The sequence below is a fragment of the Haemaphysalis longicornis genome, unplaced genomic scaffold, assembly GCF_048455015.1.
Source record: "Haemaphysalis longicornis isolate Haplotype H1 unplaced genomic scaffold, Haemaphysalis longicornis Haplotype H1 scaffold_5, whole genome shotgun sequence".
Taxonomy (NCBI): Eukaryota; Metazoa; Arthropoda; class Arachnida; order Ixodida; family Ixodidae; genus Haemaphysalis; species Haemaphysalis longicornis.
The window spans coordinates 41,828,767-41,846,916 of NW_027526385.1; the positions used below are offsets into that span (position 1 = coordinate 41,828,767).

General features: G+C 45.9%; 1 protein-coding gene across 1 annotated transcript in view; it reads right to left on the reverse strand.

The window, feature by feature from the left end:
* Positions 1–18,150, reverse strand: part of Kif19a (Kinesin family member 19A) — a 173,802-nt gene that overhangs the window by 61,286 nt on the left and 94,366 nt on the right. The window contains exons 7-9 of the mRNA XM_077670206.1: positions 11,319–11,525; positions 10,080–10,158; positions 4,759–4,940 (exon numbers count right to left, since the gene is read on the reverse strand). Coding sequence (XP_077526332.1) covers positions 4,759–4,940; positions 10,080–10,158; positions 11,319–11,525 — 468 coding nt within the window. The remainder of the gene's footprint in view (positions 1–4,758; positions 4,941–10,079; positions 10,159–11,318; positions 11,526–18,150) is intronic.

Here is an 18,150-nt window from a genome sequence, read left to right on the forward strand (position 1 = left end):
TCAGCACAACCGGGGACACACTCGTAGACCAGGCTGACACACTCGCACAACACTTCCAACACGTGTCCAGTTCAGCACACTACACAAACACTTTCATGAAACACAAACAAACGGCCGAAAAGAAGCCTATACTAGATAACAATAGGTCAACATCTTCTTATAACTCAGAGTTTTCACTGTATGAGCTGAGGGCTGCTCTGAGCACGTGTAAACCCTCAGCTCCAGGCCCAGACAACATCACATATACAATGATAAAATACCTGCATGCAGACACTCTTCTAACACTCTTACACCTATATAACAAGATATGGCTTTCGGGGCACATTCCAAACTCTTGGAAGGAAGCTATAGTTGTAGCTTTCCTGAAGGAGGGAAAGGACCCGTCGTCTCCCTCAAGTTACCGTCCTATTGCCCTGACGAGCTGCCTGTGCAAGCTTCTCGAGAAGATGATCAATCGCAGGCTCGTGTACTTCCTCGAGTACAATGGTCTTCTCGAGAGCTGCCAGGCAGGCTTCAGGGCGGGGCGATCCACCAACGATCAACTCGTATCTCTTGAATCGTATATAAAGGATGCCTTCGTTCATAAACAGTATTGTGTAACTGTGTTTTTCGACCTCGAGAAGGCCTACGACACCGCTTGGCGGTACGGGATCGTCAGTGACCTAAAGTCATTCGGTGTCTCCGGTAACATGTTAAACACTCTTGTCAGTTACCTGTCAGAAAGAACGTTTCGAGTGAGAGTCGGTGGTGCACTCTCAAGGGTTCACGTGCAAGAAAATGGCGTGCCACAAGGTGGTGTGTTAAGCTGCACTCTCTTCATAGTAAAAATGAACTCTCTTGGTAAGGCACTGCCACCCACAATCTCTTATTCCATGTATGTAGATGACGTCCAGATATCCTATAAATCATGTAATATGTCAATCTGCGAACGTCAAGTCCAGCTTGGTGTAAACAAACTTGCCGGCTGGGCAGACAAGAATGGTTTTAAATTGAATCCTGCAAAAAGCTCCTGCGTTGTGTACTCCAGGAAGCGCGGGGTCCATCCGGACCCAGACATTACTCTTAATGGCGTGTCGCTTCCTGTGAAAAAGGAGCACAAGTTCTTAGGCGTGGTGTTTGATCACAAACTCACATTCATTCCCCACATCAAGGAACTTAAAAATAAATGTCTCAAAACAATGAATATACTTAAGGTTCTCTCCCACCAATCCTATGGTTCCGACAAAGAACTCTTGCTTCGCTTGTATACTGCTTTGGTTGGGTCTCGTTTGGACTATGGCAGTGTGGTGTATGGGTCGGCGACTAAGATAGCCTTGCGAATTCTTGACCCAGTGCTACACTTGGGCCTTCGTCTTTCGTCGGGTGCTTTCCGCACTAGCCCTGCTGAGAGTCTGTATGCCGAGTGTAATAAGTGGAGCCTTGAGAACCAACGGACGTACATGGACTTACTTTATGCTTTTAAAATTTCATCGCTGAATAATCATCCTTTTTATCCTGTTTTTAACGATACATCCACATCTCTGCTCTTTTTAAATCGCCCATCCGTTCCTCTGCCCTTTTCACTTAGAGTGAAAGAGCGAGCCTCGGATCTGAGCGCTTCGTTTTTAGACGTGTACAGGTCATCCTCTTTAAACATTTTACCGCCTTGGCAAGTTCGCCCTGTGTCCTGTGACCTTTCTTTTATGAAACTTGACAAAAATCGGGTACCGCGAGCTGCAATACTTCAGCACTTTTTTTCTTTGCAGTTCAAATACCCACGTGCTGAATTCTACAGTGACGCTTCTAAAACCTCCACTATGGTGTCGTGCGCTGCTCATGGTCCGGATTTCAGCGCATCCAGAACCATGAGCGTGCACACAACAATTTTTTCAGCAGAAGCGTACGGAATTTTACTGATTGTACGACATATCCTTGAAAATCAAATTCCCAATTCTATCATCTACACAGATTCCTTGAGTGTTGTTCGCGCACTGTCATCGCATACACCCCCCAAAAACCACATAGTTAATCTTGTATTTAAATCTATCATGTCTGTGTATGCGCAGAAGCATCAGCTGCTCCTCTGCTGGGTCCCAGGACACGCTGGGATCGCTGGAAACGAGTTGGCAGACGAGAGGGCAGCTGCTGCTGCACTCAGGAACACTGTAGACATAACAACCGTACCATATACAGACCTCAAGCCACACATAAGACAACACTTGCGTAGAACATGGCAAACACACTGGAGTGAACAGACAGATAACAAGTTACACGCTATAAAACCACGCTTGGGACCATACACCACTGACACACGCAACAGACACAGAGAAGTCGCCTTGGGTAGGCTGCGGATAGGGCACACCCATGCAACTCACTCGTATCTGCTGACGGGATCTTCTAGACCCCAGTGCGGCAGGTGCGGAGAGGCCCTATCCGTAGTGCACATACTAATCACATGCAAGGCACTTCACACAACACGACATAAACACTTCAGAGAACTCTACAGATAACATATTCCCCTACATCCATCGTTTTTCCTAGGTGATGATGCCATTGTTTCCGTGAAACGTGTGTTTGAGTATTTGTCCGACGTCAAGTTTTTAAACCTCATTTCCTATCACGCATCATGAGATCTGGCCCTATACACCAGCCATGCTCATTGTAGTTTTGTGACTTTACTTTTGTTTTTGCTGATTTTACTTAGTGTTTAAGGTTTCACCCCTATCATCGACTATTGTTTTGGCGCTCTTTGCCCCAGTTGGCCTTGCGCCATAAACATCCAACGATCATCATCATTGTGCGCATGGCTACGTCTGTACGCGTTTGCGTCGTCATGTACGCTTTGACTCCTTTTTCTTGTTAGGCGCTCTGCGCTTTCTGGGCTCCATTCGCTCAATTTTTTCCCCTAAACTTTATTTTGAGTTTTTGCCTTGCACTACGTGCCATTTTTATTTAACTTTTGTTTTCTCTATATTGCCGCTTTCCCGATCTCTCACACTCACTTCACTGCATTGTAATCATCCCCATCTGGCGTAGCAAGCAGCACTGCCGCTAGCAGAGCTGACCTCTCCAGCTCACATTAAAGAGTTCTCTCTCTCTCTCTCCATACCCTCGCTCCGAGTTCACACAACAGGGCCTGTGGGCCCCCTTGCTAGAGTAAAGTAATCCATTCCTTACCATATCCACAATAAATTGTTTTTTTTTCTTTCTTAAAACTACTTTCGCGCCACCTCCCGGCTTCATTAAGGCGAAGCTCTGTATGCCGCACTGATGGCGTCATTCGTTGCGCAAAACGAACTACAGGAAAGCCAACTTTACACACGCGCCTCAAGTAAAAAGCGCTTCCCGTTGTCGTAATCAAACCTGGGTCCCTTGAGTTACGAAGCCGACGTCTATCCGATTGCGCTGTACTGACACGGTCGAAGCAGTTTGGAATTTGGTTTTTGACTCAGGTTGCACGGGAAAAAGCTCCGCGTTTAAGCCATATTTCTCTTAAGAAAGGGAAATAGTTACGCTGGTGCGGGTTTTGTCCTCGACTTTTTGAATAATTTTTCAAAAATACATCACTGTGGAGGAGCGTTATACACTGTATAAAACGGGTATACCGTATTTTCGCGCGGATAACCCTCACCAAAAATGCGAAAATTTCAGTAGCGAGGTTATTTATTATTATTTTTTTTATTTAGGCATACTGTTGGCCCGGATGCCGTTACAGGGTGGGGTTACAGCACAAATCGAAGAACAACAAGGAAATACATTAAACAGAGTGTATACAAACTATACATCCGTATTGTCACTTGAAAATATGTATGAATTTAACACCGCAGAAGTATAACAGAGCACATCTATAAGCAGACGAATACAACCAGTTTGATAGAATTTTTTTTTTCACAATGCACTTCTTGCTTAGGACATCACTCGCTTCAATTTGTCCTCAAACTGTGTTACAGAATCACTCTGGATAACGGTTGTTGGTAGTGCGTTCCATTCTTTTATTGTTCGGGGGAAAAATGAATTGGCGTATGCATTAATGTGTAGTTGAGAGATCCGGAAAATATGTTCATGTGTACGTCTTAGGGTTCTGCCTCGTAGTGGTAATAGGTATTGAGAGGTGTCTATTTTAAAATGATTTTTCGAGAGTAAGAAAAGAAATCTTAGACTAGCTAGGCGGCGTCGTTCGGCTAGGGAAGGTAAATTAAGTAATTGCAACATTTCAGTAACAGAATGGGTCCGAGAGTAACGAGACAAAAACAATCGCGCTGCTCTTCGTTGGACTCTTTCAAGCATATTGATTAACCCTGTTTCACAAGGATCCCATACGACACTAGCATATTCTAATGCCGGTCTGACCAAGGTAAGGATAGAACATGGTTTTCTTCCCTTTGGTGCAGCTTCACGGCAATGCGCATTGTGCCGTGAAGCTCCTACGCAGCAACACAGACTACGCCTTCCATGGCAGCAATTGCGCAATGCATACAAGGACGAGGAAGAAGAAAACAAGGACGACCGCACCCTAACAACTGAATGTTATCAGTGAATTGCGACTTTCACCTTGCAGTCAGTGTATTCTACTTGCTAAATATACGCTTTTTCTGCGTACATAGCATGTGATGTTTTGCTTGAGCAGTAGCTTTGGCGCAGCCTTTCCTGTATCAAATGTGCGGGCAATACGCCGGGATTTTTTTTCTTTTCCGGAAGGGGGTGCGGATTATATGCAGGAGTGGGTTATACGTGCGAGAATACGGGACACTGGTGAGTCAGTGCATTAGGATATAGTACCTTGTTGGTGATGTTTCGCGCCCTCTCGGCGAACACGAGCGTGTTGCGGGACTCGTCGTAGTGCGCCGAGGCCGGCGAGATGTGGGCCACCATGACGGTGCGGCAGTTCCCGCCCAGCGCCTCCTTCAGCAGACGCGTCAGCTTGCTGTCCCGGAAGTTCACGTACTTGGGGTTCCGCGTCGCTGCGTGGTGCAATGGCAGGGCATTCTTAAAGCGAAGCTTTCTATACAACGGTTGAAAGCTGGGCGAGTTGGAACTTGGTAATGATGCATCTCAAAGAAGAAACTGGTTCCCAAATAAGAACCAGTAAACGCGAGAAATTGTAGAAGCCAGCCACATCTTAAAAGCTAGTTCTGATTGCATCAGCCATCCGTCTATCGCCCTGCTTAGTCGAGACGTCGCATACTTAAATGCGCAGTAAGCGCGATTTCGGTGCCTCTTCTGGGCATGCGTGTTGGGTGCGGGTGGAAGGGGGGTCTTAACCCATATGTGATGTGGCTGCCTTTGCTGTTTTTCACCATTCGTGCGCCTCAAAGTGTGTTTTGCGGTTTTGTTGTTAGTGTTTTCTGTACGTTCGACTGAGTGCGCCGAGAACTGTGACGCATGGGGGGGGGGGGGGTGACGATTGGGCGCTTGGGCATTTAAGGCTTTGAAGTGTGCAATAACAAACTAGTTGCGAGTCTGCGCTTGTGCGGTCTTCATGTGTTCTTGTCCCCGTTAATTTGCGCGCAGTTTGTTTCTTAAGAAACCTTTCTATGCCACACTGATCGCATTGACGTTCGAGTGAAACACACTGCAGGAAAGCCAACCTTACGCAATAGGTTTAAGACTGTCATGCCCAAACAATGAAAACAATGGATAAAAATTCTAATGCTTTATTACATTATAATTTGTGGCTGAAACAGAAAAAAAAAACGGAAAGAGAATTTTTTTTCTGAGGTGGTTATCAAATTAAATAATGTATCATATACCCATAAAATGTAGGTATAGGAATATTTACATATATAATGTAGGTTTATAATGTATCATTTACCCATTCGTTGGTATATCTTTATCTAGATATAAAACTAGGTATATAATGGATCATAAAGCCATAGAACAGTGTATTATACACCCATAAAAACCAGTGTACTTCCGCAGGGAGTGGTTACGATGGAAAAAGCCATCTTTCATACTATATGTGGGACTCCGCCAATTATGGGGCTATAGTTTTTTGAAATACGTTTTCGAGGTATTAGAAATGCTACAGTGGGCATTTCTTGGCAGTAGACTGGCCCAAGTGTGAGTAAATAAAACGAAAGAGGGCATATCATATATGATATATTGGGAATTACAGGGTTAAAAAGGGTACATTAAACATTCAACGCGTGTGAACTGCAGAGGAAAACACCACGCGAGATATCACGCTACGAGTGGTGCTGGCAGAGAGTTCTGGCAGAGAGGCAGAGCTGGCCGACGCCGGGCGTTGCTTATGTCGTACACCTAACGGACCTTTCGTAATACGCAAACTATAGTTTGGTAGTGCACATGGTTAGCGATGATGATTAGGATAAAATACACTCCCTAAGCAGGACTGGACTTTGGCTCTGGAACTTGGCGGTGTGGGGTCGGACCTTGGCTTTGGGCTTCTGAAGTTTGGATTTTGGACTTTGAGAGAATGGGTTTTGGACTTTTGCTTTGGCTCAGGTTGCGGTGGCGAACGCTTCGCGTTTTAACAATCTTTCTCTTACGAGAAGGCGTTTTAGCCATCTTTCTCTTTTTCCGTTTCTCGTGGCCGCAATGAAGTTGCTCGTGTTACTAAAGCAAATTTATGTCAAATTACCCAGGTTGTAATACGACGGCGACTACAGCAATCGGAGCTTGTACAGTCATGAACAAATGAAACGCGATCACGAAAAAAATGAACCAGAACACACACGTAGCATGAGTTCTTTCCATGCAAGTCAAATTGACGCGTGACTTAATTGCAGTAACAAAATTTGGAAATGAGGCTTTCCAAGCATACCAATAGCGCGGCCGTTTTTAGACCTCCGTGAACACATTTTTGTTTTTCAAATTTTCATATTTTGGTTCATATTCTTCTCTTCGCATTTCATTTTTCCATGACTGCATTTCATGGTAGCTTCCAAGTTTGTAGCCTTAATTCATTCCCAGTGACATTTTAGCTGTATAATGCTAGGAGTCCAAACTGGATATATATATTTTTATCAACAAACGGACTTAGTAAAATTTGTATCACGCTTCAGCTGTAGTACAGTTCTGAGTGTTCCCGTAAAGTTTACAAAAATTGTTCATCAGCACTCTTTTAAAGCGAAAGCTTTCTTATTGGGAACGATGACGTCCCGTCAAAAAATTAATGCATTTCCCCATATACCAGTTGGTCGACCGAAAAGCCCTTATAAGGTCTCTGGACACACGGCGCGTGCGAGAAGGCGGGCTACCATTGTGATTGATTGATTGATAGGCTTTAATGAGAAAGAGGCAAGAAGCCCTGGCGGGGAAAAGGGAATAAGGGGTGGGGGTGGGGAGAGGGCTTACATATTATCGAAAGGTGATAGTATTCAGTTCTTGTGTAGTGCTCTGGAGTAAAAAAAAAAAAACACATTCAAGGGCAGTACAGTGAATCGGCAGAAACTGGGCAACAAGTTGCAGATCTTCCAGAGGGTGCACTGAAGAAGGGACCGGCGTTCACGTTTTCACTACACAGTGGTCTCTATAAGGTTGTCTGATACGTGAACGACGATCCCTTCTTTAATGTGCCCTTTGGAAGAACTTTTGTCCAGTTTGTGCACATTCACAGTAGTGCCCTTCAGTGTGTTTTTTTTTTCTCTTACAAACTCAATAGTCAACGTGAACGCGGGTCCCTACCGTTGTGTAAAAATGGAGGTACTTGAAAATCGCGAAAAAGGGACGGTTCTAGATAAGAGAGTACACGCATCGGTCATGAAGGAGGAGTACAATAGCACACTTTTATCTCGTAAACCACGTGTCGGTATACACTTAGATCGTTCGTAGACGCGTTTACGTAGTGCGAGAAAAATTGTGGTTCGTTCTGCGTTTGCGATTTGGTTCTTTGAAGGTGTGACGATCGATTGGACGTACTTTCAGCGAAGGCTGAACGCCTTTCTAGCGAAAGTTTTGGCGCACTTCTGACGCAATTTCGACGATGTCGCAAAGCTTTCCACCTTCTCTGGCTGTCTCCTGCGCTGTCGTCGTCGTCGTGATCGTCGTCTCATGTAGTCACGGTACTAAAACACCTGAAAACTCGTTTATGCCTCACGCTAGAACATTACGCATCCTAAAAAAAAAAAAAAAAAAAAAAACACCGGGACATTCGTTTACGCCTCGCGCTGGAGCGCTTCGTAACGTGAACTAAAGAAACACCGTGACACTCCTTTACGCCGCGTGCAAGAGAGATTCGTGCTTCAAAGACAAGAGGCTTTTACAGCAAAGCTGTATGCCCGTACCCCCAAACGGTTTCATCTACATTGGCAAAAATGCCGAGGCACCAAGAATACATTTATACATTGCATGCTTCGCCCCTCCCTAGGGTTCACGTTAGTGGAGATGGCCCGGGATTTTTTGTAATTTAAATTCTCCTGGACTCCCATTTTCTCTATGACTTAGCTGTGACAGTACCGGTATCGCCTTCATCGCGGCCTACAGCTGTCGCGCAAGACTCAGCTTATTTATCGCATGAGCCACAGCTCGCGCGCTCAGGCTGCGCAGTCATTAGGCCACGTGGTGGGAAGCGGGTTGCGTTAATTAGGCACCACCGTGACGTATTCACGTGCGTCCTTGGTGCGGCGCCGGAACACCTATGCGCGACAGACGGAGACCCAGCGAGTAAAATGGAGGCAAAAAAGTGTACCACGCCTGACCGCCTTCCTGGTGGGTTCGTGCGTGGCTAACTCGACCGCCACTGAATGTCAGCGCGGTCGGCAGGACCCCGCATTTACAGAAACACAGACGCTACATGCATACCGTATACGCTGGAAGCCTGCTCTGAAAAACGACTGCTATGTTAAGTTTGCGCATTTTTGTCGTCTGCGTGTGGCAGATGACAAAATGGCAGACGGCGTATAGCAATGCTAGGCGGCGTGTAGGATAACGTTATGATTTTACGCATAAAAACTCTTAAGTATTTAACACTTGACACTTTCAAGCCGGCTACTGTTTATTTAACTTTGTTTAAGGAGAAATTTATATCTGCAGCATCATTTACAGACATTTACCAGATAACTTTGTGGGCAGGAGAGGTATCGTCGAAAAATATGGAACCACGCGTAATCGTCCTAGTAGCGATCTCATAGCTGAAACTCTCAGCATTACACATTAAACTACAGGTGTCGGTGCATAAAATTGGCAAAGAAGCTTAAAATGTAGGTACAGTGAGCTTATCTAGCATGCGCATTTCAGCACTAGAAGGCACCTGTTCATTTAAAAGACTCGTCAGGTCACCAAAAATGGGCAGCAGGCTAATTTTGAGCCCTGGGATAGTGGGGTTATCGGTCCCATGAAAATCGTACGCGTATCTGCTCAGTGCGCAGCAAATGTTGTCGAAAGACGACTCTTCCGCCGGCCACGTAAATGCCTCTCTTCTCTTTCCCACCAACATCTCACACTGCTCTCCTCCCGTCTGGCTCCTCCCACAATAAACACGGTGGAGGTTAGTTCCAATCAATTCAATTCTGCCGCGTTCCACTTCTCGCGCCGTCTACTAAAACTTTATGGTACTTGCGAACTTGGAACACTGCCACGAGGGGGAGCCGCGAGTGCTTTGTGTATTGGGAGGTCAAAACATTTTTTCAACGTGTATTTCTTATTTCCTATTGCAAAAGTCAAACAGCCTTGCATATTAAATTAAAACACCAGTGCAAACACAACTAATGTGTTGCGTTTTGCCTAAAAAATGCTAATGTTTTTTTCTCCTCAACAATGTTGGCAAGTATGAAGTATGCTACCAGTGGATTTAGTAGTTTCGATAAGTTTTCCCGATATGAACAGACAGACAGACAGACAGACCGACCGAGACTTTCGCGTTTAAGTAGCACAAGAAAGGCAACCGTCTTTAAAACATTCACCCCACCGGAGAGGGCGAAGGAACCGCAGCAGCCCATTGCGCATAAGATAAGGCAAAACAACGCAGGAACATGTATGTTCATTCAACTTCATTGCCCACTTGCGTGAATTGATCAGCCTGTTCCTTTCTGCAATATTTGTTATTTTTGATTCACCTTTGATAAAACACAAGAAGCAGGAACATTTGACTCACGCAGCCGTTTTTATGTTTCAAAAAGGACAAAACAGCTACAACTTACCCAAAGCATTGATGACGTTACCGAGGGCGAGGAGGGACTTATTAATGTGCGCTCCTTCCTTGAGCCGCAGTCCCGTATTCTGAGAGTTGGGAAAAGGGCGCAAAAAAGTGTTCAAGTAGGAGTGGGAAAAACACACAAGCGCCAATGCTTACATTTATGTGTTAATAGAAAACAAGAATAAAATAGTATATGACAAAGCAAACTCGTGTAGACAGTGACCAGATCGTTTGAGCCAGGTCTGTCTTTCCTTATGCACTTTTATAGAAGCATGTACGTAAAGAACCGGTGTTTTCCCTAAGTTAAAATGGCCAGAGTAGTGTAATGAGCTCTAGACAAAAATACACCAGTTTATCTTCCCAATATGCGTACTACTTCCGGCTGTTTGATAAAATCTCTCAGAAGACCGACAGGAAATTTTAGATACCCCCGATCTTCCAGGATAACCATGGCACGACAAGTTTCAGCTCACCGGTTTGGGGCGTGCGTGTAAAAACTTTTGACATCAATTTTATTTTTCTCGCGAATCTTTTGCTTGTAAATTATCTCTTCTCTGTCTAAACAAGGTGAGTAGGTTTTACCACCTAGCGTGTGGCTCGTCAGATTTGAGCGTAAAACAAAAGTTTGGTACAAAATATTGCGTGTGCAAGCAAGCCTGTCTCCCATAACTTATGGATGTTAAATCCAGTTCAACGAACCTACACCTCTAGAATTTCGACATACAGAATAGAAACGTGTATAAAACAGCCGTAATAAGACAGGTGTTTGCTATTCCACCGACGGCGGCACAGCTTGCGTCTTGCGTCAAGTTACGGTGGTCAGGCTATTAAGCTGTTCGCTCGATTCTAACGCGCCCCCCGATTGGTACGAGCATGTAATTCGATCATGAATATCTGGAAAAACAATTCATTCTGAAAAAAGTTTGAAAGGAAATGTTTGCAACAGCTGGCTAAGGTAGGCCCACCGAAGAATGGGCATGCCAATATATACTCGCGTGATGTTGATGGATTGTCTTGAGTTGGATTGAGTTGGATTTTGGGAGGAGTTAGCGTCCATAACGACGCCGCTTGGCGCTTTGAAGCCAATTTCAGTTTTACGCCAGATTATACCGCGCACAGAAATTTTAAAGCTGCTTCTAGCGATTCAAGGCGCGCGTTAGAATCACGCAAATACAGTAGCTACTACAGCATTCACGTGACTAGGCCCTGCTATGATTCCCCCCCGGTAGGATGCCGCTACTACCTTGGTGTTGGAGGCCCTCTCGGAGCCAGCCAGGTCGACCATGAAGAGCTTTCCGACACGCTGCCGAGCCGAGCCCGGGCCGTTGAGGTCCTTGTACGACTGGCGTATGAACACCCTCAGGAGGGCGTGGGAGCGGGACGAGGTCTGGTTGGCCGCCGTCGGCTCCACGGAGCGACGCTTGTTGCCCTTCTGGAGCAGCCGCAGAACCTGCGCCAATGAGGACCACACAGTACGCACACCACTGGATCAACCCCCTCCACCTCCCTCTTGGAGCACTCAGTGGTTCCCCTATGGGAGTCTGCGTAACTCCTAAAATCAACGAACTTGCACAACAGACTGTAGCACAAAAGACTACTTTCTATGAAGTCAATGAACTCTATCGCCTATAGTGTAGTAACGCTCGCCACACCTCTTTGTGCACTGTCTTTACCTTCCCCTTCTTTTACTGTTTTCATCTTTTTTTCGCATTGTTCCCCATCCCCACGTGTAGGAAGGCAAACTAGGCCACAGCCTGGTTGACATTCCTGCCTTTCTTTTACCTTTATTTTTATCTTTATCTTTACCTTTACCTTTATTACCTTTCTTTTACCTTCCTTCCGTCAAGGTCTTCGTGATGACAGACATGTGGTGGTCTCTGCAGTTACCTTCCTGAAATGTGCTGGTCAACTACAGAGAGTGGTCTCTATAAAGCAGTATATAGCGGGACTGACTATGTCTTTCAGGCGGCACAGAAGAATGAAGATGCCCATGGAAGGCCAATGTTTTCACAAAGAACTTTAGCGATATTCTTTTCCTTCCCCTTTGTGCCAACCTCTCTCTCTTACATGGCTTCGGGCTTCTTTGTTAATAAAGCCTATTCATTCATTCCTGCTGAGCGACCGGCGATTCCCAATGAACGTGCAATGTTTTGTTTTGTCTCTACACTCACACGTGCATTTTTAACCGCGTATGATTTTTCGGCATGGCAGAGCCGCGTTTAAATCGCAGATATGAAGAAAATGTCTTGTATGAGTATATCCAACGTAGCTGTGAAGTCATACAGGACGCGCTGTATTACCACTGCTTTTGCCCTATATATAGCGCAGGAGAGGTAGCAAGTACTTGACAGTGAGTACTTGGTAGCGAGTACTTGGAGGTAGCGAGTACTTGGCAGCGAGTACTTCGCCCCGCTTTTCAAGTATAGGTACCTAATAAATGCCTGACATCTCCTCAGAATGCGAGGTGATCGGAGATATCACGAGTTTATCGGAAATGGTTGACGTTGAAGAGGCGACGAAAGTCGTGGAACCATTGCTTTCCGTCGGCGACCCAAGTATACAACTTCGTTCGGCACTCCTTTGGAAAGGGCGACGAAAATCAGTGAATAGCCTGCGGAAAATAATCCGCGTATAGCAAAGAAGTATAGTCCGAAAATGTGCGTTTACATCGCAAGCAGGGTGTCGAACCGGAATTTTTTCGGGTTCGGTTCGGGTTCGGGTTCAAGCCTTTTGGGTTCGGTTCGGGTTCGGTTCCGGAGCACCATTCCGTTCCGGTTCGAACCGGTTCAAACGGGTTCAAACGGGTTCAAACGGGTTCGAAGAAGAAAGCAGGCGTGTTTTTTTCTGTTAATTTTTTTGTGCTTGGTTTTCGTTTCCTTGTCAAGTCGGTACAAAAACAAAGTGAATGAAGGCTTCTTTGTGCAAATATTTTGTCTTGGCAAAACTAAAACGGCCCTGCAACACTTTGATCAACTTTTTTCTAGATCTTCAGTGCTTGCAGAAAGTAGTCAACCAACACATCCTGTACTTAGATTAGGGGTTCGCAAAGTGCCTCAGCCAAAAATTACTGCTCTGTCCTCATCAGATGCCTTAGAAACTTGCTTAAAATATTTTTCTCTCCTTCCCGGTCTTGGCGTTCTTCGACCGCTGAAATGACGTCATTACAGCGGTGAAGCGGCCATTTGCCGGCTTTCCTTAAGTTGCAGAATAAAACGCATTTGATAGCCACTTTAAAAGAAAGCCACAAAAGCGAAGCAGAAACGGAAGGTGTATCCACAGCGACGAGCAAATCACGCACTGTTGCTCTGTACTGCAATACCTATAGCTTTCGCAGTGCTTACAGATGCGAAGAAGAGTGAACGAGTTTATTTATTTATTTATTTATTTATTGTTGGGTTTAACGCACCGACGCAACGCAGGCGATGAGGCGCGCCGTAATGGAAGGCTCCCGATTAATTTTGACCACCTGGGGATCTTTAACGTGCGCCGTAATCTCGTACAGACGGGCGTTTTCGCTTTCCGCTTCCATGAGAAAGGCGGCCGCCGCGGCCGGGAATAGAACACGCGTCTTTGTGCCTTAGCCACTGAGCTACCGCGGCGAGTTTATCGAAAGTGTTGAAGAGTTCCTTTAACTGTACAAGTTACTGCAAGATGTTTTCTATGGTAGTGTGACGAGTATGTGCCTGCCCCCCCCCCCCTGACCTAATCGTCGTTGGCCGCTAAGTTCGGTGGCCCTGCCTGGCTCGGTGGGAAACATTGTGCACGGCTGGCGAATAAACACCGACGAGCACAGCCGCTCGCGCTCAGTCACCGTCACCACCAGCACGCTGTCCCTCGGGTGGATTGTACTACGACCCTCTCACGTTCACGAATGCGGGCCAAATCGTGACAGGTAGGTCAACGATTACAACGCTAACTGAAGCGAAATAAAAGGTACGCTGGGACACTTAAGGTTCTGCGTATTTGTATGAATGTGAAAGCATTACTCTTTATGGCCGCAAATTTACCTTTATTAAATTAGGTTCGTTCATTTTTATGATTTAATTTTATTTTGTTCTTGTCTCATACCACTGTAATTTTATACACCGCAGTTGTTTTCTTGAGGAAACAAGAAAATATGGCAGACGATTACGATAGTCGCTAATGCGAAATTTGAGTGCAGCACGAACTGTAGTCTTCTCGGCGACGGTGCATAGCTGCTGTGTCTTAGGAAGTGATCGCGTCCTCAACAAGCGCAAGACGGCACGCGGTATCGTTATCTCGTAAGGCGGCGCTGCCGTAGAGCATGTCTTGCGCGGTCTCGAAATTTCGCCCTCCCCTACCACTTTCGCCATACTTGCGTCCTCCGCTTTCCTGCCCGCTCAATCTTCGGTGGCGTCTTGGTTCTCTCGGGGACAACAAGGCCGACGCTGAGAAACTACGCGAAACCACAGGAGCGGGTGCTTAAGAGCTGCGCTCTTACGCATGGCTCTACGTAGCCGCCTCTGTGCCTCCCTGTGATCCACTCCCTTCGCCGACCAGTGACGGGCAGCAACATCGTCTCCAAATAATGCGTCCTCGCCAGTCTTCTGGAAGGCAAACATTTAGCCTCCTGACCAGTGGGTAGCGCCCCGGTGCCTCCGGCGCCTCCCTTATCGGTGCATCCTAACCAGAATCTGCTGGCAATGGGCAGCCTCCCTGCAGGCTTCCTTTTGCCTCATCCTACTAAGAAGACGACCCGTCCGTCCACAATCGTTTTTTGGTACCCTTGAGTGTCGCCGTGGTGGGGCATTTTTCGTCTCCCCACCCCACCCCCCGGGCGCCCCTCGTCCCCAAATCACGCTTCCTATCCAGAATCTTCTGCCTGGCTGGCAGGCAGGCAGGTAGGCAGGAGGGCAGGTAGGTTTCTTGCAAGCGAGCGGTCTCTTTGGCGGGAAGGAGAGCATACGCGCCCGCTATCTTTTTTGGATCCATCAAATGTTACGCACGCACGCACCCCTATTTTCGCACACAGAGGCAAAACAATTTGCATTGGAAATAAATCGGTTGGTCTGCAACGCTTTTCATCTACCCCAAGTTTCAACGGGGCTTTAGCTTTAACACGAAATCATTACAGTGCTAGAAGTTGAAAACAGGTCGGCGTCGGCGTCAATTTCCGACTGCTAAGCGTGGCAGGTGGCATTTCGAGCGATTTCCTTCTGCTCATCTTTTCTCTGCTAACAGACCTGTTACAAAGAAAGAACGGCCATAATGACTAATTGGATGGCATGTCATCATTATCATCATCACATGCCTATCTACGCCCACTGCAGGGCAAAGGCGCCTCCCATTAATCTCCAATTACACTTGTCCTGTGCTAGCTGCGCCCAATTTATCACTTCAGACTTCTTGATCTCATCACCCCATCTAACTTTCTGCAGCCTCCTGCTACGCTTGCCTTCTCTAAGGATCCACTGTGTTACCCTTAATGACCAACTGTTATCTTGCCTTCGCATTACATGCCATGCCCCAGTCCATTTCTTCTTTTTAATTTCTACTAATATGTCCTTAACACGCGTTTTTTCCCTGACCCACTCCGCTCTCTTCTTGTCCCTTAATGTTATACCTATCATGTTCCGTTCCATTGCTCGCTGAGTCGTCCTCAATTTAAGTTGAACCCTCTTCGTACGCCTCCAAGTTTCTGCTCCGTAGGTGAGTACCGGTAAGATGCAGCTGTCATGCACCTTCTTTTTTAGGGACAATGGTAGGCTGTCATTCATTATCTGGGAGTGTCTGCCGAATGCACTCCACCCCAATCTTACCCTTCCAATTATCTCTACCTCAAAGTTAAGATCCGGGGTCACTACTTAGATATATGGATGGTGTTTATATGACGGCATTGGATAGGGAACCTCCGGAGATAGTAACTTGCTAATGGCACTTCAGCGATAGGTGACAATGATTGGGCTCTAGGAAAGATAATAGCCTAATGAAGTCAGAAGCAGCATTAATGATCACTTGTAGAGAGAGAGAGAGAGAGAGAGAGAGAGAGCGAAAATGAACTTTAATTAAATAGAGGCAAAGTTTCAGAATGGCGTCCTCATTCGAGGGGGCCGAATCGACAGCCGTTTCCATCAAGAGCAGCTAAACTTCCAGGCCGGAGGTGGCCAAGGCTGTCTTCCAAACCTCTGTGGAGACGTGGAGGTTGGGTGGATCTACGGTACACTTGTCGCAGCCGCCTATTATGTGTATGAGGTTCCCACGCTCTGCACAAAAGCGACGAAATGTAGAGAATTGTGTCCTGTCAAAAAGGTGAAGTCTGGGTGTGTGTGGGAAGGTGTATGCCCGCAGGGCGCGGAGTAATCTTTCCTAGTTAATCGGTAGCGATTTGTGCGATATATACACGTTTCGAAAACCCTTTGATGAATGTAAAATATGCATTAGGCAATTAGTTATTAACTTTAGCTAGAGATGTCAATCTACGTTCTACGGGAGAGTCAATAGTGATAAGTAACTTCCTGGTCTGTGACTGCAGGATGTATGCACTCGGACTTGGCTTCATCAGCGCTGGCTAAGCGGGTCAGATCTCGAGCCACGAGGTTGGGGATCTTTTTGCCGGGGATGCCAGTATGAGCTGGTGTCCATACAATCGTGACTGGTCTCGTTTGTGGTCCCTGATTGATCGTTCGAACTGTTGTAACATGCAATCGACCGTTGTCAAAGTTGGGCCACGCCTACTAAGAGTCTTTTATCAGAGTTTTGGCGCCACTTTGGCAAGCGCACGTGCTATCGCCGCTTCCTCAGCTTAAAGGGGCCTGTGTTCGGGGGTTGAGATGCTACACCTGTGGAAGGCTGCAGAACGGTAGCACAAAGAAAGACAAGGTATTGAAGAATGCTGTCGGGTGTCTTTCGCATCAAACCAGTTGATCATGCCTTATTTTTTCTTTCAGTTTACTTGCTTCCTACAGTCTTACCTCATATATGTACACATTTTGAAAACCCTTTGATGAATATAAAATATGCATTAGGCCATTAGTTAACTTTAGTGAGAGATATCAATCTTACTATAGAAACAACATAACAGCGCAATACGAGCATAAAAGAAGACCTTTTATAGCATTCAGGTGGTCGTCACATAACTTTTCAGCTACTTTGTGCGTGACAAAATTTCAAAATGCCAAGGACCCCAAAGATATCATGTTTGGTCCGACCGTATAATCCGCCTTAACTGAGCTGCTAATTCCTGTAATCCAAATTATTCAACACACCAGTCCCACTAATTCACATTAACTCATTCACTCATCTCACTAATACACCCCAGTCTACCCGCATTAATCGACTTCAATCCATGCGCCTCTTAATTTTAACGTTGAGCAGATTCAAGATAACATAAAAATGCTATCGCGTCTACTTTAAAAGTGGAAATGAGAAGTTCCCAATTTTTTTTTTTTCAATTCTCATGTTCTCTTGGAGCAGTGACCGAAGGACACAACGGCACTGTACAAGAAAAAGTCACAGTGACGTGGAGAAGCGTGAGTGATTGTGTCTCAGTGCTGTTTGTATATAGCTGCCTATTTGAACTAAAATAAGGTGAAGATATATATTTATTGTTGATGGTGTCCCTGAAGGCCTTCACAAGTGGACAGGGATGCATTCGAAATAATAACACAATGAAAACTTTACACGATTTTAAGCACCATGCAGATAGAAACCATGAAGAATATTCTATAATATGTTGCCTCGGAATATGCATTCTAACTTAAGTTATGCTAAAGGTAAAAGATAATTGGGAGAGATGGGCAGTACCTAACGCAAACTGATAGTATATACGGACAACGTTGCATTAAATTGAGGGCAAAATATATCGTGGTGCTGTCTGGAGAGTGGCAAAATATCTTCAGACGCAAGGTAGGATACCGAAATGAAAAACTACGAGTCACATTTTTGAGGCCCCGGAACCGGTTCGGAACGGTTCCTTCGTTTCGTTCCGGTTCGGGTTCAGTTCCAAAATGGCGGAAATAATACAGTTCCGGTTCAGTTCCGGTTCCGGGCAAAAATTCGGGTTCGGTTCCGGTTTGCGGTTCGGTTCCGGTTCCGGTTCGACACCCTGATCGCAA